Source organism: Dermacentor albipictus, chromosome 6 (genome assembly GCF_038994185.2).
Source record: "Dermacentor albipictus isolate Rhodes 1998 colony chromosome 6, USDA_Dalb.pri_finalv2, whole genome shotgun sequence".
In the NCBI taxonomy this organism is placed as follows: Eukaryota; Metazoa; Arthropoda; class Arachnida; order Ixodida; family Ixodidae; genus Dermacentor; species Dermacentor albipictus.
This window is the reverse complement of record NC_091826.1, coordinates 117587001-117607440: the sequence shown is the minus strand read 5'-3', so window position 1 is coordinate 117607440 and position 20440 is coordinate 117587001. Positions and strand designations below refer to the sequence as shown.

The window sequence follows — 20440 nt, the reverse complement described above, 5'->3', positions numbered from 1 at the left end:
ATTTCCTGCACATAGGGCTCCAATAGACGTATGTTCTTGTGAGTTTCCCGTATCGTTGCAAAAGCAATTCTCTCTGGGCAGCTTGCAGCGATGTGCCCTTGCTTTTTGCAATTGTAGCAGGTTAACGGTCTCCGTTTTTCAAAAGAACGCGTCATTTCGTTTCGCTGTTTCGGACCATCGTCATCATTCTGAGATGCATTCTGTCCATCCCTTACAGTTTCTTTGGGAAGGGACTCGTCGTCCTGAAACTCGCGACGCGTGATTTCCTTCCGTTCGTCGGGCTTCCCGTAAAACACATCTCTTCTATCTGCTTTTTCTACACGCACTGCCTTGCTGTGCAAGCTGCGGCGGGTGTAATACTCTTCCGCTAACTCTGCTGCCTTGTTTAGCTTAACCTCCTTTAGCCTATCTTGCAGCCAGAGCCGGACATCCTCATCAATGCAACGGTAGAACTGCTCCAACGCGATGCATTCGACAATTTTGTCGCGGTCGTCGAAAACCTCTTCGCCCTTCAGCCATTCCACCAGGTCGGCTTTTAGACGAAACGCGAAGTCAACATTCGACTCCTTACCCTTTTTTGCATACCGGAACCTCTGCCGGAAAGCTTCGGGCGACAATTTGTACTTCCGCAGTAGCGCTTCCTTCACATCACTGTAGCTCTCAAACGCCTCTTTCGATAAGCAAGTTATTACGTCTGATGCCTCCCCAGGAAGCAACGCTAACAGATTCTGTGCCCAAAGGGATCGCTCAATGCTATTCCGTTCACACACGTGCTCAAATTTCACGAGGTATTTGGCCATATCCTCTCCGACGACAAAGGGTGGAAGTTGATCGCGTATTCTTGGAACATTAGAAGTGAGACTAGGCGCCGGCGAGTTATTTCGGATCTCCAACTCTTTCATTTTAAGCTCGTGCTCACGTCGCTGCCTCTCTCTCCTTTCCTCCTTTTCCTCCTCGCGAAGTTCCTTTTCCTCCTCGCGACGTTGCTGTTCTCTCCTTTCCTCCTTTTCCTCCTCGCGACGTTGCTTTTCCTCCTCGCGACGTTGCTGTTCTCTCCTTTCCTCCTTTTCCTCCTCGCGACGTTGCTGTTCTCTCCTTTCCTGCTCGCAACGTTCCTTCTCCTCCCTTTCCCGACGTTCATTGATACCCGCCAAGGCCTCAGCGGCTTCCTCAGCCGTTACGTCCCCAGTCCTCATGACCTCAAGGATCGCATTCTTTCTTTTGGTTGAGCCCAACTCAATGCCCAACTCCTCACAAATTTCGAGAAGTTCCTTCACCTTGTACTTCTCCATCGTTCACACTGTCCTCCTGCTGTTTACCCTTTTTGAATATACCTGCCGTACGCTACTATAACACTACTAGTAAGACATATGCAAGTATATCACACACTGCCCTGTTTACCCCCTCAGCATCCCCTGGTTTTCAAAACACTCTTACTAGGCTTGAAACACACAAGGTTAAACACAATGCAACACCAAGTCAATCCCTGAGCTACTATAACCTGTGTCAGAGAAAGTCTGGTGTTTGAGGTAAACTTCAGGCACTCACCGCGCCGAGGTAGCTGATGCCGGTCAATCCCGTAGCTGCCATCCAGTGTTACGAACTTCCCAACCGGTGCCGCCAGTGTTACGACATCCCACCGCTGCCGCCAGTGTTACGAACTTGCACCGCTGCACCACGATTACGGCTTTGTGGTCCCGTAGCGCTCTTCACCCGTTTCGTGACAGAGCGTTGGTAGCGAAGACTCCGAGCCCCAGTCGGGAGCGACCCTCTCTCCAGGTGGGGTCGGCGGATCCTGTTTTCGAGCGGCGTGTTGCTGCTTTTATAATCCCCGAGGCCCATTGTCACTCAAACGGCCCAATACAAAGTCAGCACACGACGGTCGTCCGAGGGGTCCAACCAGCGACCGCGCTGGCCACTCGGTTCAAAGTTCGCGCGCGCGGTGACCTCCAGGCAAGGGAGGTGCGGCGCCGGGCCGTCGGGCACACGCGGACACGTCAAAACACGCTGCTCCGCCGAGGCTTCTCCCGCACGAAGGCGCAGCATCTTGACTTGTGAAGGGAGAATTATGGCGCTCGCAGGATAGATTCTGCATCTTGCAGATTCGGGATCCGGGCTTGTGGTAATGGCACAACAGCATTCCCTATAAACTTTTAGAGCACAATATAGATACTAACGTTGTTTCTTTTCTTGAAAGCAACTCATTCTTCAGTTTTTGTCAGCACGATTTTAGCAAGAATTTTTCTTGTGCGAGTCAACTCTTCTCAGTTTCCGTAAAAAAAGTGCTAAAGACAAGACGAAGGAACGCATACGACCGGACTGGCGGGACAGGAGTGCGCCATTCCTGTCATATTTGTTCCTTCGTCTTCGTCTTTAGCGCTTTTTCATGAAAACTGTCAAGTAGAGCCAAGTCGCCCAGATGAAGGTATTGTTTCAACTCTTGTCTTTTCCTAATTTCTTAGCATCGACTTTAGATGATGGCTTACTAATAGACTGTCTCTTTCTAGACTTTGCTAAGGAACATCGTTTACTCATTTTTAAAACAAGTTCCCTGAATATACTGAGCCTAATATTTTAAGACGGATTGAATGTTTCTTGACTAACGGCTCCCAGTTTGTACCAGCTAACGACTCGTTATCATCATCGTGTTCCGTAACATCTGGTGTTCTCAAAGCTTCCGTTTTGGACCCTTCACTTTTTCTAGTTGATATTAAATCTCTTCCGCAGCATTTTCCTTCAGAACCAGACACTGAAAGAGTAATTTTTTTCTTCAATTCGATCATACGTATCATCGCGTGTTGATCATCCGGGTGATGTTGCCATCCGTAGCTACAAAACAAATGTGTTTTTTTATTCTTCCGTACCTCAGATTAGCGCAGAGTGGAACCTTCATCCGCCCCTTATTTCCTGCACTGAAGACACGCAGTCCTTCAAGAAAGCCATCACCCAGCATGTCATCGAACAAGCATCTACACAATAATTATTGCTTTTGGTTTGTACTTTTTTAGTGCGCATAACCTTTTTGTTTTTCCACCCACACTCCTTGTAATGCCCCTCTACGCACTGAGGGTATTATAATAAATAAATAAATAAATAAATAAATAAATAAATAAATAAATAAATAAATAAATAAATAAATTCTACAACACATTGTTACCCGTTACGTGTTACGTGGATACCGAAGATATGAGTTTTGTGCAACTTTTCGATAGGGAAGGAGCTGAATATATGCGAGTGTACGAGGTTCTTCTACGCCATAAGGACAATATTTGGAAAAATTCGAGTAGCACAAGTTATTCCCATGCTGTTTGAATAGGCTCAGTAGTGGAGCACGCAGGCACTATAGCGCCACCTCTCCCTCTAATGCCGTTAGTATGGAACTTCTGGCTTGGAGGAAGCCACGACATTTACTATCCGCGAAAGATGTGTGGAACCATAGTTCCCTTCTTTTCCGATTGCGCTCAAAACGTTGTGCGAAGATTCCGAAACTATGCTTACACTTCGGCCGGGTTGGCGCTTTCTTTATCCGCGCCCGTGCTCGAGTCCTTTTTTTTTCGCTTCCTCGTTCGCGTGTTTCTCAGAAGGCGTTGGCCGACAGTTGCAAACTGTGACGAAACGGCCTCGTCAGCGCAGGCTGCCAGCGTGTAAATTAATCCGACCCGGTGTGGATGTACGTCGCTGCTGCGAAGAGTCAAGAATCAAGATACGTTATCATGGCAGGGCCTCTCAGACATAAAAACTCGCTGCCGGAGTGGAGGGCTTTCGCACTCCGTTTCCTTGGCAGGACCGGAGCGCAGCGGTCTCCTCCAGTGTATGGCTGAATTAGTACAAACCTGCGCAACATGTCTTCCTTGGTGTCTTTTCTCCTGGCATTATTGCTACCAGTGTCCATGAGCGGTAAGTTCAGTTAATAGCACTTGCGTTTTCCCCTTTACGGTTTCTACTTTAACTATCGGCGCTTTATTGTCCGAACTGACAGCTGCACAGACGGTTTGTTGATTTATTCAGCACATGCGAATTATGCCAAAAGTTATACCAGGTTACGTGCGCTTCGCTGGAATATTTTTTTCCTTCTCCTCTATCCATTCCTCTCATTGACTATATCTCGTGACGTAAGTAATGGTATCGCAACTGAACCTTAGTCTAGTTGAGCGCCTTGTTTTCTCTGCATTGAGTCCCTTTATTCGGCCAACTTTTAATTTGCCCTTGTAGGTGTGAATCTGGATATTGAAGAGACAAGCTTAATTTTGTGCACCTCTAGAAGAAACGGAAAGGAAGAGCGAAGAAAAATATGCGGGGTAAAAATGTTAACGTGCTATCAAAAATTTACGTGGCTCATTCAGCATACTACAGAAAGTTTTAAGTATTTCGAATTTCCAAATTTTCAGTGACAAGAATGTGAAAAGTGTGCCGTAATTTACTCGAAGACAATTTACATTCCATATAAGTTATACGCCGTAGCTGGCAGTTTCTTATGATGCGGCAACGGCACCCAATTTCAACGCACCGCAGCCTATAGACTTCTAACAAAAACTCAGGGACAGTCAATGACCTGCAGCACCAAGCGTACATAGTGTTATGTAATTGCAGTTGGCACAATGATTTCTCACGCTAGCTCTGGCTTCCGTGCATCTACGTTCCCAATATACCTTGCGAAGCATTATGATGCCTACATATATCGTTGGTTCAAAAAGGGTCAGAAGTTTCTCGAATGTGGCCTATAACATGACCCCGACCGTCAACCACCCGCGTGTCCCCCGGTTCTCGTAACACACGGCCCAAATTTCTGCGAAGTGACATGTCGATAAGGTTTCCAAAAGCTCCCCGTATCTTCTCGACGGCGCACGGGAGCCACAGCTGCGCCAGCGAAAATGCCATCGGAGGAACGAACATACAGATGAATGTGCACCCATCTTTGGAGGTGCACTCTTCGCGGAAAGCTCCAAGATCCTCTTGGCGATATAGCAACGTGAACTGTTAACCAGTAATCTGAGAAGCTTCTGTCATTTTAATGATTTTGTGTTGGCTCAGAACGTTGACTGTATTGGATATCTTCCCCCTCAAAATCCGCCAGTCGTCATTCGCTTCTTTGGGCAGTGCACTGCTCCTCGCTGCTTGCTTGGTCCCTGCAGCAGGGAACTTGTTGATACCAAAAACACCATTTCTCAGTTGCCACTGCAACTTCCTCGATCCCCCTCGCGTACCAGGCAGAGAGCCTATGCCCGATAACCAGCGGTGTTTGCCCGCAAGGCTATCTCTGAAACCAGTACATACACTCTATCAGCAGACCTACAAGCGCACTTGACCGATGACAGTTTTTCACTACTGAAAACACCGCAATGGGAGCTGTTGTTTCTTGCTTTATTTCACGGCAACGTTTTTACACGGGCAAGCTTGTTCACCTTCAAATTTTCGACTGAAGCAACGTAATGACTACTCGAAAGAAAGTAGGAGTTGATAGAGCGCTGGATCGGCCAGAGATAATCTCTCCAGGCGGCCATAGATGTAACGGAAGAATTTCTTACATGCACGGGTCTCAAGCTGCCACCGACCAAATTCGAACTCCTCCTCTACAGACAGTCGAGGCAGGGCGTTAGGAACCTCGAGCCTCTGGAAACGCTGCCAGTCGAAATTACAACACGAGAAGGGCACCCCATTCTGAGGGTGAACTCCATCAAAATTTTAGGACTTCTAATCAACGCCAAAGGCTGTAATGCAGATGCTCTAAACAAGCTGGGTGCCCAGGCGAACAACATATTAAGACTCATAACTAGAATCGCAAGCAAAAGGGGGGGGGGGACTCAAGGAGGACAACCTACTCAGGGTCTTCCAAACTTTCTTCATCAGTCACATTACGTACAAGGCACCGTACCTCAAATGGAGCAAAATTGAAAAAAACAAACTCGACACGTTCATCAGGCCCGGTATCAAAAGAATACTCGGTATTGCACAATCCGCTAGCACAGTAAAACTACTTGAACTCGGAATCCACAATACCACAGACGAATTAATTGAAGCACAGTTTATTGCACAGATCTCCAGGCTTTCATCAACTAAGCCGGGAATCAAAATTCTAGATGAAGCTGGTCAACTCCCTATACAGGCACCACTCGACAGACACCCCCTGTGTAAATTAGCCCGTGAAGGTACAAAGGTTGAGCCTGTGCCTAGGAACATCCACCCAATATATAACGAAGGTCGCAGAAGAGCGCGGTCTAGAACCATCCTTCGACGAATCGATTCTTACGGGGCAGATGCATTCTTCGTCGACGTCGCCAAATATGGCAGCGAAGACAGGTTTGCAATCACGGTCGTTGACGCGCGCGGAACACTTATCAGCCCCGCATCAATTTACGCTAAACACGCGAACGAGGCGGAAGAAACCGCGATAGCCTTGGCTCTTCAAGCCGCAAAACGCTTGGCGACCATTTTATCCGACTCGCGCACGGTGGTCAGGGCTTTCTCGTCGGTTATAGTTTGTAAACACGCAGCCGACATCGTCAACAGATTCTTTCATATTACTACGCGAGAAGACACTGGAGGTCATACCATAGCGTGGTTCCCGGCGCACATGAACCATGTAACTAACCAAGCGGGCTGCAACCATAACGAGCGGGCCAACTGCCTGGCGCGTGAATTCACGAACCGCGCCCGAGCTAACGGTCCGGCTCTCTCGCAGGATTGCCCCTTCAAAGATAATCTTACGAACTTTTATGAAATAACGTCACATTAAAGACATAGCAGGAGGAAATTCCCTCCCCCCAGCCCGAAGCTGAACAGGGCTCAGGCTGTTACTTTCAGGGTTTTACAGACGAGATCCTACCTCACCCCGAGAGCGCTTAGTTGAATAGACCCGAACTTTCCGCAATCGTGCTCCAAATGCGGTCACGCTTGCTGCTCCTTCGACCACATGCTCTGGCTGTGCCCCTACAACGCGGGCTCCGACTTTCATAACAATTCCTAGTGGGACGCCTTGCTGAAGAGCTCGGATTTCCCAAACCAGCTACAGGCCGTCCAGAGGGCCCGCGACGTCGCGGAGAGTCACCACCTCCCTGTCCCGTCGTGGGTGGAGCCACCAACTTGATCGGGGAGCCTTCGGTTCCCCCCAATCGGGTTCCTCAGGACACTCTAATAAAGTTCTTGTCACTGTCACTGATAGTGCACTGACTACTAATTCGCTTTTACTTGGGAGCGCCAAGATTTAAAGGAACGCTGAGGAGAAACACTGTATGAGTTTACACTGATGAAGTCATTAACAGCGGTAGCGTAAGGAATGTCGCTGAAGCCAACGTTTCCACAAGGGGATATGTGTTCGTAATAGCAGCCGCTGTCAAGGCAGAAAAAAGTAGTTGCTGCCCTGTCGAAGACAAGTTTCATTGTCGAAAAGTTGGCGTCAGCAACATTCCTTGTTTTAGTGTACTGCTAACCACTCCAAGCCTCCATCTTCCTGCGAACGTTATTCCTGTTTTATAGACTGATAGAGTATCTTAGGATTTGATAAGCAGAACGACAGACGCGGTCAAGCAAGTGGAAACGGTAGCTGTCGCTGCGTTTAAAGACAGTCTCATGTGTGTCTCACCAACAAGACCGAACCTCAAAGCTCGTGATGAAGTACCCTTTCAAAGCTCCATTTCGGTTAGTTTTGCGGTGCTACTTACTTTATTTATTCGTGATACAACCGATCCCTTACAGGACCAAGACATGAGCCGGATGCAGATCGTACATATGTGCTCACCAGTTATAAGAAAAATGTGTGTCGAAACAAGCACTAGAACGATCAGTACAAAAATCTGCAGTTGTGACAAGCATAACGAAATTACGAAGACACAAGTGCGAATTCCTTTCGGCTAGCTGCAGAAACAACGCAGTCAGGGAGTTGGTTCCATTTCCTTGCTGCTCGGACAAAAAAAAAAGGAAGGTTTAAGCAGTTTTGATTAGATGTTGATTCAGTTGAATGTATACTATGTTTATTCTGTTGCATCCTAGATTTCGTTTTCTTTGCATAAGGATTTTGCTAGCCAAAGCCGTGTTGTTCGTAGCATTGTTAAAAAGGTTTAGCCTCTACTACTTTCATCGATGTTGTAGTAACAATAAGATGGCTTTTTCATAAAGGACCGAAACATAACTTACGCTCCTATAACGAGAATGAATGAAACGCAGTGATCCAGGTTGCACACTTTCTAATTTGAAATATTGTTTTTTTGTATGTAGATCCCAAAGCTTTGCATGCATATTCCAGTATAAGGTGCACTAAGATCTTGGAGGCGATTAACTTAGTTTCGGCAGAAGCAAGCTCGAAAGTCCGGCAAATGAATCTTCAGGTTTTATTCACTTTGCTAACAATATTGTCAATGTGTCGACTCTATTTTTAGACTGAAGGTATGGTAACGTCGCTTTTGTTAGAGGATTGCCCAGCAATGTTTAATTGAAGTCTAGGGGCCAGTGCAAGTGACTTATGGTCACACGCATACAGTTTTTTTTTTGTGCCCATTCAGTGCTCCTAATTCAACCTCACAGATCTCAGACACGTTTACACTCATACTGACATATCGCCGGTGGCTAGTTAGAAGCATTGAACAAGGTTAATGTTTCATAGAGTTGTATTTAATTTAATTATTAGTTTGCTGTGACTCACTTTAACATACGCTTCCTTAAAGTCCAAGTCCGAGCGAGCACTCTACTCTGGCGTAGAGCAACGCCTCCAAATCCGCGAGTGGAACACAACCTGCGCCGCCGGAGCAAGGCGGAAGAGGAACTTGTATCGCCGAGTTATCCAGTATACCTTCCGTGCTGTCATTTCCTTCCGCTGTGTGCTCCCAGCACCGCCGCACCGGCCACTTGTCGCTTCAGCGCCGTTCACCTGTTCTTTTTTTAAAGTGCGGAATGGATATCTCGCCATGCGTGCAGCAGCTTTTGCTTCATCGCGAGTCGTGACCGGTGGCGCCTCCTAGCAGACAAACGTGGTAAAGGAAATACGTCACGCAGAGTTCCGGTCCACTCCACCGATTTTGGCGGAGCATCTTTTTCTGCTCCACGGAGTGCCTCCCGCTCTGTATCCCCTCCGACTCTCTCATTGGAACACCTTACTCCCGCCTTCACTCTGTCATTGGAACAAACTTGCTCCGAAACGAGCAGAAAAACTTGCTCCGACTCCACCATTGGAATCCAACATTACTCTTAAACATTGACTAATATGTCTCTTTAGTTCCCGCTTAAAAGTTTATAATGCTGGCGTTTCAGAATAAAGGTATGTTGGTAGTCGGCGCTTATATTGTTCTCTGCCTTTTTTCCCGCCAATTTCTTTCGCGACGCTTTAGCTAGAAATTTTAAAGGTTATTTTCACATCGTTTCTCGAAAGACAAATTGCTCGATGCTTTTTATATTTTTCCTTTGCAGAGACCTGCTATCGACGCGAGTCCGTTTTCGACAGAGGTCTGAGAAAGCTGCTCGGCTCAGATCGATTTTCCGAAATTGATTTGCCGGACTTTGTGGAGAGCGAGGATGGATTTGTGAACGTGAGAGCTGGCTTTTCGGATGGCACGCTGCGCGGCCTCGGCAGCACTCGCAGGAGCGGCGAAGCCGTGTTCCGCGTTGACGACTCCGGCAGCCGACTGACTTTCCATGTAGTGGGAGGGCCCCTGGAGGCTTACTATGCCGCAGGACTCCGGTTTGGTTTCCTACGAGCAACTGTAGACCTACGCGCACGCATCCCACATTTCCAGGCTTCGTTCACCGTCCAAGAGTAAGTGACCGTGGTATCGTGACCACCGTATGTTGCAGTGGCGCATGGTACGTCGAGTCATCACCATCATCAACAGCAGCAGCATAGCAGCAGCAGCAGGGGGCTATTTGAAGTTCACTGCACAGAGCCTTTCCTGCGTCAGCTATCTCTTGTCAGTCATCGTCGTAGATTACAATATCGCAACACGCCGGTTAATCCCCTACAGTTATCGACTGCGACCCGCCGTGGTTGCTCAGTGGCTATGTTGTTGGGCTGCTGAGCACGAGGTCGCGGGATCGAATCCCGGCCACGGCGGCCACATTTCGATGGGGGCGAAATGCGAAAACACCCGTGTACTTAGATTTAGGTGCACGTTAAAGAACCCCAGGTGGTCGAAATTTCCGGAGTCCCCCACTACGGCGTGCCTCATAATCAGAAAGTGGTTTTGGCACGTAAAACCCCATATATTATTATTATCGACTGCGCTTCTGTTCCCGCGGCTCCCTGTTCTGTTACTGTAACTGAGCTTCAAAAAGATCGCAAGTTAGACAAGTCGCTATACGCATTGATGACTGAAAAAAGAAGCAGCACGAACAATGTGGATAAACGGGGCAATAGAGAGATAGAAACTTTATTTCTTAGCGACTGTTTGTCCAAGTCCTCGCCCACCCGGGCAGGAGAAGTGGGATAGATGAAATTTATTGAAGGTACACAGAACGAATACATGTTGTTTCAGCGAACACTTTCAAAAAATTTTGAAAATTGCCTGTTGCAGATAGCACAATAATAATCCGTGAGGTGATCCACTCAATGAAGTGAATATTACTTGCACAAAAATTTTGAAGTGCATAATTAACCGATTAATAAACATTCACTAATAGTGTTTTAAACTAATTACCTTACGACACATATTGCTATCTACCAATTTTGGGGGATGAGACTGCAAGGCATATCCACTCGAAAAGAACCGTGAGGATGACACCATTTACGAGGTATGCGCCGTCAAACTTGCGGCAGAAATGCACTGTGGTTCTACTTACTTTCTTAACAAAACGTCGTCTTATGCATTGAACCACAAGTGTAACTGGAACGTCAATGCATTTCTCCGCAAAGTTCGATAATTAACATATCGAAAGTAGTGTCATCCTGAAAATTCGTTCCAAGTGGATCCGTCTTGCAACCTCTCCGGCTAGAATTTGTAAATTCCAATGAAGCTGAGACTCGATTTAACGAAGTGATGATCACGCTCGAACTATTTCGTTAAATCTGGAAGTTCGGAAAATAGAGTAAGATATATTTCGGTCCTTCAAAATCTAAAATTGTAGCGTAGCGTCACCCAAAACTTACCGCGGCGTTATAGTTGCCGCTAACCCACGCTTGCGCGTGTGAAAAATCCGCGAGAGTGGCGCAACCACCACAGGCCCTAGCGCCATCTGTAACGTAAGAATGCTACTAACTGCTGAGTCCGTTGTTCACTGCATGGGCGCCGCCTGCAGCCTCGTCAAAATAAAGCTAGGGCCATGACTAGGGCGTCTAGATGTTTTAACACGATAGCGTTAGAACGCAAGCTCGAGGAAAAACCCCTGTGCGTGAAAATAGGCAAGAAATCAGAGCTTTTCTTACTCATTTATTTCTAGAAAAGTTTCGTTAAGTCGGGGCTTTAACGCGAGCTAGTTTCGTTAATTCGGGTTGATGACGACATTGAAGCTGATGGGTACCGGCTGGGGAATGGAAATTTCTTCATTAGATCGGGAACTCCATAAAATCGGGTTTCGTTAGATCGAGTTTCTACCGTATGTGCCATAAGTTAATTAGTTGAAAAGTTAATTTGTGAATTTTTGTTAACTAGTCGATTATCCCTTTGAATATTTTATGCAAGTAATGTCCGCCTCTTCGAGTAGACCAGCTCATGAACTAGAATTGGGCTATCTGTAACAGGCAATTTTTTAAAAAAAATTCAAATTGTGCGCTGAATTGCCCGGTGTACAAAGGCAGCCTCATACCGCCGTCGTCGTGTGCCCCCCCCCCCCCCCCCCATGTGCAGTCGGGTTAGTCAACTCAGGCACGTTTTACAATGCTATAGATGACGACGAGCATCATATTGTGCCCTGTAGGTTTTGAGCCAGTCGATTAAACCCCTTCTCCTTTCTTCAGAAGTGCTCCGCGCAACAGTTCACCCATTGTCACTTAGGTACTTGCCGATGAGCACGTACGACGACGGTAGTAAATTATGGAGTAAATGTCGGTATATGCCATGATATCTTATGAATACGTGCCCCCTCGCCCATGTGACCTTTACTCCATGTCGCGTCTAACATGGCATAGTGAAAGCGAACTTAGTCTGTAAAAACATAGATGTATATATATCGCATTTTTTTTAGAGTGGGTTCAGACATGACAATACAATTTCTCCGTGCTTTTGAGGGGTATGCCTTTCATATAAAAACAAACAAACGAGGCAATTAGACGAATATTAATGTCAGCACTTCGTTATTTAACCACATCCACTACATCCACTACGCGTATGGATGTAATATAACCAGCCGGAGCTGCTTATTGAACGGGGTCTTCTGCTGAAAGGAACAATGTACTGTTGGGCACGGGTTCAAATCATGTCCTGCAATGGAGCACAAATTTGTCGAAGCCGAAACGTTAAATTCCCGTTACACTTAGATCTGAATGTAAAATTTCAAACTTTGGGAGAGCAATAATATTCGAGGAGCCTGCGCCTTGACGTCGCACATTCCCGGAATACAGGTAATAGAACTTCAAGCATTGTGAACCAACTTCATTATTGCAGTTTCTCAGGCAAAGGATGATTGGTTTCGCTCCCCTATTCTCGTAATTACAGCCACGTCTTTAAGTTGCTTTCGCCGTATAGTTTTGTTTAGGCCACACTTGTAAGTTCTCAAACGCATTTCCGGTAACTGAACGGGCTCCAGTTAGCAACAGGTTCCTTTTTTCCCTTTTAGTGCTGACTGTATGCGTGCATATGCAATTCCAAGCAACATATGCGCCGCGCAAGCTTTCCGTTATCGGAGAGGAAAAAAAATTGAATTTGCCGGATATAAATTTTCACAGAGTATCACCGAACAAAGCTGTTCACACCTCACGGTGGCTTTCTCCTAGACAATTACTTCTGCAAGCAAGCGTCGAGAGGGTCAGTATCTGTGCGAGTGAAGCAGCATCTGTCTTTCTTTTTTTTTGATAATTCAAGGTCATCGCCGAACGAACTTCGTGTTGAGGTGCACGGAGTGAGGATGTCTAGGATTCGTCTGTTATTGGACGAGGAAGATGACGTCAGTTTGGACGGCGCCATTTACGAAATCGTATTCGACCAATTGAGGCCTTTCATTCAGAAGAAGGTCGGCGAAGCCCTGGTACAGGAGCTCCGAAAATTGGCAGCGGACGCATTCGGGGCAGTGAAGCTGTACGCCGTGGCTAGCACGGAGCGCACGGTTCTTGCAGAAGGTGAGTAAAGCTAGTGGCACACGTACCAGGCCAAAACAGTATGCACGTGTTAAGGGCAAGCGGGGAATGGGACAGGAATGGTTATACAGTTAGGGTTCCGTGCTTTCGCTGAAAGCTGAAGCACAGGAAAGCATGTGCGCCGAGCTATTTTTCACATCGTGGGTTCAAACGGAAAGTGTCGGTATTCTCGATAAATAACGACGCGAAAAAGAGTGCATATGGTCAATTCAGTTCATTCCTTAAACCATTCTGAAATTTCACCGCACAGAAACACCTTATATTTAGCGTATAATAAGTAGAAATTATTAAAGGCTAAATCATAAAAGAAGTGCAGTAGTTTTAGTCGAAAAATAGTGACGCTCAGAAGAGACATCGCGCTAATTTAATGTTCTTTATCTCCTGTAAATAAATAAATAAATAAATAAATAAATAAGTCAATCAATTGGCAATTAAATGATGTTCTTCCCGCACCTTCGTTTTGCAGACTCGCCATTTACCCGCGAGTGGAAAAAGGGATTGAATGCTGCCTCGAGGTATTTGGCCCTCACACAGGGCAGACGTTCCAATCGACGTGAGAGCAACGCATATTCAGGATCAAGCAGAGACATAGGCAGGCTCACGGAACAGCGGCTGGAGCCTTATAGGACTCGCAGGCGGCGCCCGCTGGGTGTCTTCGACGGCTGCCTGAAAACGCTTGTGGTGTCGACGGGATTCGAGCCCGCACCTCTTCCCGATGATCTCGAACCGTTTGCTTTCTCCGTAGGCCAGGTGCAGGTGACGGCGGGTAACGTGACCGGCCTTTCGAATGTCTCCGTCAACGGCATCAGCTGGACGTCGGTCGGCGAGTGCGGTCTCCGCGCTCGGTTCGACCTGGCTTTCAAGGATGTCAGGGTCCGCGCGGCAGCATCGGTCGGCGCCTTCTTTATGAGCACGAGCGCAACCTTCGACCTGCGGATCCCGGCATTAGAGGCCGTCCTAGAGATCCAAGAGTGAGTGAGCTTGAGTGGTGCAGTCCCTAGCGAAAAATTCCTATGCACCAACTGATAGGCCATTCGGCTCTTCGTAATAATACAGCCTATTAGGTCTATCGGTGTATTGATCTAACGGGTCTGTTAGCGTATTTATCTAATAGACATAGTAGTGCATTAGTCTAATAGGTATATTAGTCTATTAGTCCAACAGGTCTACTCGTGCATCGTCTGATTACTCTGTTGGTGTATCGGTGTGAAAGCCAATTTGCAATCCACACAATAATCCTCAGACCAATACACCAGTAGACCTATATGCACTCTAACCTCTATATGCACTTTAACCTCGGGAAAGTGTTGGGCTTTTTGCATCGGTATGCCAGAACTTTTCCTGTACCTACTAAAGAATTACTGTACAAAACCAATGTTAAACCACTTCTTGAATATGCCTGCATAGTCTGGGACCCTCCAGCAAAGCGAGACAATAATAAATTGAAAAGGATTCGAAATTTGGCTGCCCGGTTTGCGTCAGGCAAATACCGAAGTACTATTGGGGCAGAAAGTACAGAAGAAACACTCGATTGCGAGCATTTAGATAATCGTCGACGTAAGTTGCGACTGAAATTCTTTCACGCTGTTTATCATGGTCGTGTCGGCATTGAAAAACAAAATATTTGCTTGCACCCCACTATATGTCTCAGACCGAGTTGATCATATGTTCAAGGTACGGAAAATCACATTCGAGGCTGATTTACTTCGATTGTCTTTCTTTCCTAGAACAATCCGCGAATGGAACAAATTGCCGTCAAACATTGACTCTTTTATGTCTAATGACGTTTTCTTTTCTATGTTAGCATAACCACGTTTAAGTTTGTGCCAATGACGTGTATTTTTTGACTGATTGTGATTAGTGGTTATTTTTATTAGTTGTGTGACTGACACTGTGTATTTGTTTATCTTTTTTGCGTATACCCTCCCCCAGTGTAATGCCTGTTAAGGCGCTGTGGGTAATAAAGTAAATAAATAAATAAATAACGAAGTTGAATGGGCAGCCTAAATTATTTCGGTATACCCGTAACTTCGCTATATCAGTTATTACCATCTATAAAAATATACATCCTATGGGGTGCAAAATTGTAAACATGGAAATAAGAAGACGGTTTTGAAGCCTGCGAAACCGCTACATGGTCCCGCAAGCGATGAAATTTCAATAGAAGAACCAAAGAATCTTTGGCGTGAGCAACGCGCGACTTAGCATCCGACGCGACTGCCTTTCGATAGGTGGCTGCTGTTTGAACGCGATGGTCTTTTGCACCCGTTTTCCAGTTGTCCCTTCGCGGTCGAAGAGCACGTGGCCCAAAATACAGCACTCCATTGTGTGATCGAGGAGGCAAGCGAACTTCGCCACGCCATGCTTGGCTCCGCCGGCTCGTGACCTCCGAGATTGCCCCGATGTCAGTGATGAGACGTTCATTAGAGGGACTGCCCGACGTTTGTGCGCACGCGCGAGTAAGAGCGTGCGCGAGAGAGGAAATCTAGGTGCTTTTGCTTCTGGAATATATGATTCTGCCTAGGCACTACGAATTAGGTTTGTCAGCGAGTGTTGTATGCGCTTGTCCCTAGGCGTGTCGGCATTGCGGAGTGCGGTCGAGTTTGCTTACGCTCGGACGCTGGCTGCCGGCGCGGCGAAATAGGCGAAGCAGCGGGCACTGACGCCCCATTTGGCGACCGCTGTGTCGGACAGAGTGTCTCGCACTTGCGGCGCGCGTGCTAAGTCAGCCGTGCCGGACCATAGCTTCCCTTCGCGTTACGGCGATGTACCTCGGAAATAACATCACAGATGTTTCCGTGGGAGCAGTAGGGACCGTAGTAGAGGCCGGGCCGCATATATTGAAAATCTAGAAGTCAGAGCGCCTTTGCTACCGCGTTTGAACGCAAGTGGCTGAAAGGCCGCCGGCGACGCTCGACGCCCCTGCAACCGCTATGAGAATACATCGCGCTGTCCTAACACCTCTAACACTAACGCTAACCTAACCTAACGTCAGCTTAAGCAAACGTGGCCCAGACAAAAAGTCTATAATCCTCACGGCGTAACCGCTGTGAGAATACGCCGCGCCACCCTAACGCCTCTTACACTAACCTCACCTGATCAAAACTAACGTTAATCTAACCTAACGTGGCCGAAACGCAAAGACAAAATTGTGCACGGCGTAACCGCTGTGAGAATACGCCACGCCACCCTACCACCTTTTACGTTAACGTAACGTAATGAAGGTCACATAAACCTAACCTAACGTGAGCGAGACGTAAAGCCAATAATCCTCAAGGAGTGATATCACGCAGTGGCGTTCAACTGCGTTTGCTAAGGCGCTGCGCATTTATTTCACTCCAAGGGGACCACTCAAAAATGCTTCGGAAAAATCGCACACATCAGCATACGAAAAGCCTGCCAAGAGCGAAGATACTGCACCGGGAAAGCAGGCCGGGCCTCTACTATCCGTACTGCTCCCCCGGAAATATCAGTTCTGTTTTTTTCTTTAATGTATACCGCCGTAAGGGGCAAGAAATCCAAGCAAGTCTAATCCGGCATGACTGACTCAGCACCAGCGCCACAGGTGCGTGAAAATCTGTCCTACATACCTTCAGACAGAACGATCACCAAATGGGGCGTCCGTGCCCACTGCCTCACCCCAGCGGGCAGCCAGCGTCGGAGCGTAAACGAACCCGACCCCACTCCGCAATGCCGGCACGCCTAGGGACAAACGCATTCAACGCGCGCTAAGAAAACTAGCATGTTTACATTTGTCCAGCTGTCTCGCGTTCGATTTTGCAAACTTCGAGCACGTTCGGGTTGTCTTGGGATGCCAGCCCACGTGACGTCCTATCAGGACCGGAACTAGCTGGCTGCCAGCGGGCTGTCAGAAGTCCGAGAATCGAAGAAGAATGCCTGAGCCATATATTCAAGGAGTAAAAGCTCCCGGATTTTCTCTCTCGCGCCCGCTCTTACTCGCGCCTAAGCACACACGGCTGGCGATCCCCCAAAATAACGTCTCGTGGGCGTCACCGTCCGAGATTGCGCTCGGAGGTCTCGGAGGGCAAGTCCAGCTGCGGCTGCATGCGCGGCGCGCAGTAGGGAAAGAGAGAATTGACAGCAATAATTTTTCGCACCACTGCGTGTAGACCCCCGAGGTTGCGCTGGTGAGACCTTGGAGGTCACGCCCCGCTGCGACTGCCTGTGCGGCGCGCAGAAGTGAGTGCGCCCATCTTCCGCACCACCGCGTGTAGCCGCGCAGCGTGGCGCGGCTCGGGCAGTCAGGCACGCGCACGAGATAGGTCAGCTACGCGCGGCGGTGAAAAGGACCAGTGTTGCTCGACGACGCATTCGACGCGGGGACGCGGGGGTTTTGAACTGCCGCGGCGAAGGAGCGTCGAAGCCCGCGGAAAGCGATGTAATCGGCGCGCTACGGTCGGGTAGTTTTTGGTTTTGGAGACGAATCTAGTTGATCATATCCATTGGCAGGACAATTTCACTTCGTTAAGACGAGGTTTTAGACGCGTAGGTCTCTTTCGCGATCTCAAGTGAAACTTTATTTGGTTTGTTATATCTGTTATTTCGTGATATCCCGTTTCGTTATAAGGAGGTTCGAGGGTACAAGTAAGAAAGAATAAGAAAAGCCTCAGAGATTCAACTCTGAGGCTTTTCTTTCGAGGAACCCGTATGAGTTTTTTTTTGTAGCTATTGCTACGAACGGGTGGATGTCTGATTTTCCCTTTATTAATTACTTCTCTCCACGTGGCGGGTTTCCGCAGAACTACTACGTCGGAAACCTCCTTTGTGTGACGCTGAGAAGCAGTGAACAAGTTAGTCTACGGGTGGCGCTACCGCTCAGCTTCCGTCGAGGGGGAGCGCTGAATGGAGACGTAGTTTTATAGTACAGGCGCCTTGCCTTGTTTTCACGTCTGCGCGACTTTCACGTCTGACGACTGCACGTCTTTCCACGCATGGGCGCAGGCCCGCGCTCTTTGCACCCAGCGACAGCGTCCTCGCGCACGTCTTTCCTGTCGCTTAACGCTCTAACAATGCAGCTCACGACAGCAGCGGAATCCCGAATCGCTTTCATTGGACGGGAAAGTGTCGGTTCTAACATCATGTGTCACGTCTGATCACATTTGTTCAAGGCGCCTTCAAGTGCTGTCACCGTTTCACCTTTCAGGCGCTGCATTTTGTCAGATCTCACTACTTTACGAACTATTCTATACAAGGCTGCATTAACATAGCGTGTTTTCTGCTCTGTGCAAGCCAAAATTACCGAATCAGTTGGGATGCTTGTAATTATCTCGAAAATGACAGCTGGTGCTACCACTATTACTAATCAGAGATCACCGTATACCGTCCCGAGATTGGCTTTCCCAGTGACCTATAAGTAACATTCAGCAGAAACTTAGCAAAATGATGCCACTAAAAACAAGGCTCGCGGCTTTCTATGTGGAATGTCAAAAAATGTTCTACTCTACTTGCAGAACGGAAGATTCACTTCGAGTTATCACCTACAACTTGACCTTTACCTCTAACGTCACGGTGACGACGTCAACTACGGGGGCTGTTGGCACAGTTTTCGACTTCTTCGGTGGATTGCCCGAGAAGACGCTAGAAGACGAAGATCTTCAGCTACTCAGCTCATCTTCGCTCAAATACGTTCAAAGAGTCGTCGACGCGATTCGGAGCTTCATCGCCGATCCTCCGCCTGTACCAATGCCACAGAATTAGGGGCGACCATCTGTGACTTTCCGTTGAATTTTCCCACCCCAAGGAAAACATTTACACGAATTCTACGAGGTCGTACCGTGAGCAGGCATGCGCAACATGTGAGAGCATTCTTCCCAAAAAGCTGCCTACCACTACTAGTCGAAACGTATTGTTGAAGTAGTTGTTTTATTATGGCAGCAAACGACACCAGAGAACACAAAGGATAAGCAACGAGAACGAGACGCCTTCCGATCGTCTCGATCTATTTGCCTGTGTTTTGTGTTCTTTGGCGCAGTTTGCTGCCTTACCACGAAGAAACTGTAGATTCTTGTTAATAATGGTTTATTTCCTGTCGCGATTGACTCTTATTCGATTGGTTGTTTTACATTACCGGTTGAAGCTAAAACTCCGTAAACTTGTATTTTTGCCTGGTTTCCACTTTAATGTCTCTCGACACTGAACACACCAAAATAAATAAATAAGAAAGAGCAAAAATTGCAGCTTTCCTTTCACAACAAGACTAGTGTTTTCCGGGGGAAATGTTGTATTTTCACCTCCACTTCTCGCCACCTGACGTTCTTGCATTTAGCCATTATATATGTACTATGCAGCGGAAAACCTTTCATCTTTTTTGTAAGCACGTTTCGTGGCAGTATGTCCGAAGCAGCCGTGCTATACGCTTCGAGTGCCACGATCGCTACTGAAAAATCTAGGATTCAGCGTGAACATGCCAACCCAATACATGATGTTACATATTCACCTCTTTATGTAGACAAAGAAAATTGTTTTTATTATAACAAATAAAGAGACGAGGAAATGAATACTCCCTTCACGGGGACATGAAGATGCTATACTTTTACCATGCAACCGTCGCCCATTACGAAATGTTTTTTTCATGTTATCATCGTCTTCGTCGTCGTCGTCGTCGTCATCCTCATCATCTTCAGCAACAGCAGCAGCAGCAACAGCACCAGCAGCACCAGCAGCATTAGGAGGAGCACCAGCAGCTGCCGCCTATTTTTTATGTCCGCTGAAAGACGAAGGCCTATCACGGTGATCTCCAATTACCCCTGTCTTGAGCTAGCTTACTCAAAATTCCTCCTGAAAATTTCTTAGTTTCATCACCCCACCTAATTTTCTACCGTCCTCGACGGCGCTTCCCTTCTTTTGGTACCCATTCCGTAAGTCTGATGGTCTATCGATTATCTGCCCTACGCATTAGATGGACTGCTCAGCTCAATTTTGTTTCTTAATGTCAACAAGAATATCAGCTGTCCCCGTTCGCTCCCTGATTCACACCACTCTCTTCCTGTCTATTAACGTTATGCCTAACATTTTTCGTCCCATCGCTCTTTCCGCATTCCTTGGCTTGTTCTCGAGCTTCTTTGTTAACCTACAAGTTTCTGCTCCATATTTTAGCACCAGTAGAATGCAATAGTTGTACACTTTTCTTTTCAACATAAATGGTAAGCTCCCATTCATGATTTGCTAGCGCCTGTAATATGCACTCCAACTCGTTTTTATTCTTTTATA

General features: G+C 47.3%; 1 protein-coding gene across 1 annotated transcript; it reads left to right on the top strand.

Annotated features, from left to right (window-relative positions):
* The first annotated feature begins 3737 nt into the window (after positions 1-3737).
* Positions 3738-19648, top strand: LOC135916262 (uncharacterized). Its single transcript, XM_065449586.2, has 5 exons — positions 3738-3897; positions 9397-9742; positions 12939-13192; positions 13677-14181; positions 18682-19648. The coding sequence occupies exons 1-5, from the start codon at positions 3843-3845 to the stop codon at positions 18926-18928; spliced, it is 1407 nt and encodes a 468-aa protein (XP_065305658.1). The 5' UTR covers positions 3738-3842; the 3' UTR covers positions 18929-19648.
* The last annotated feature ends 792 nt before the right edge of the window (positions 19649-20440 follow it).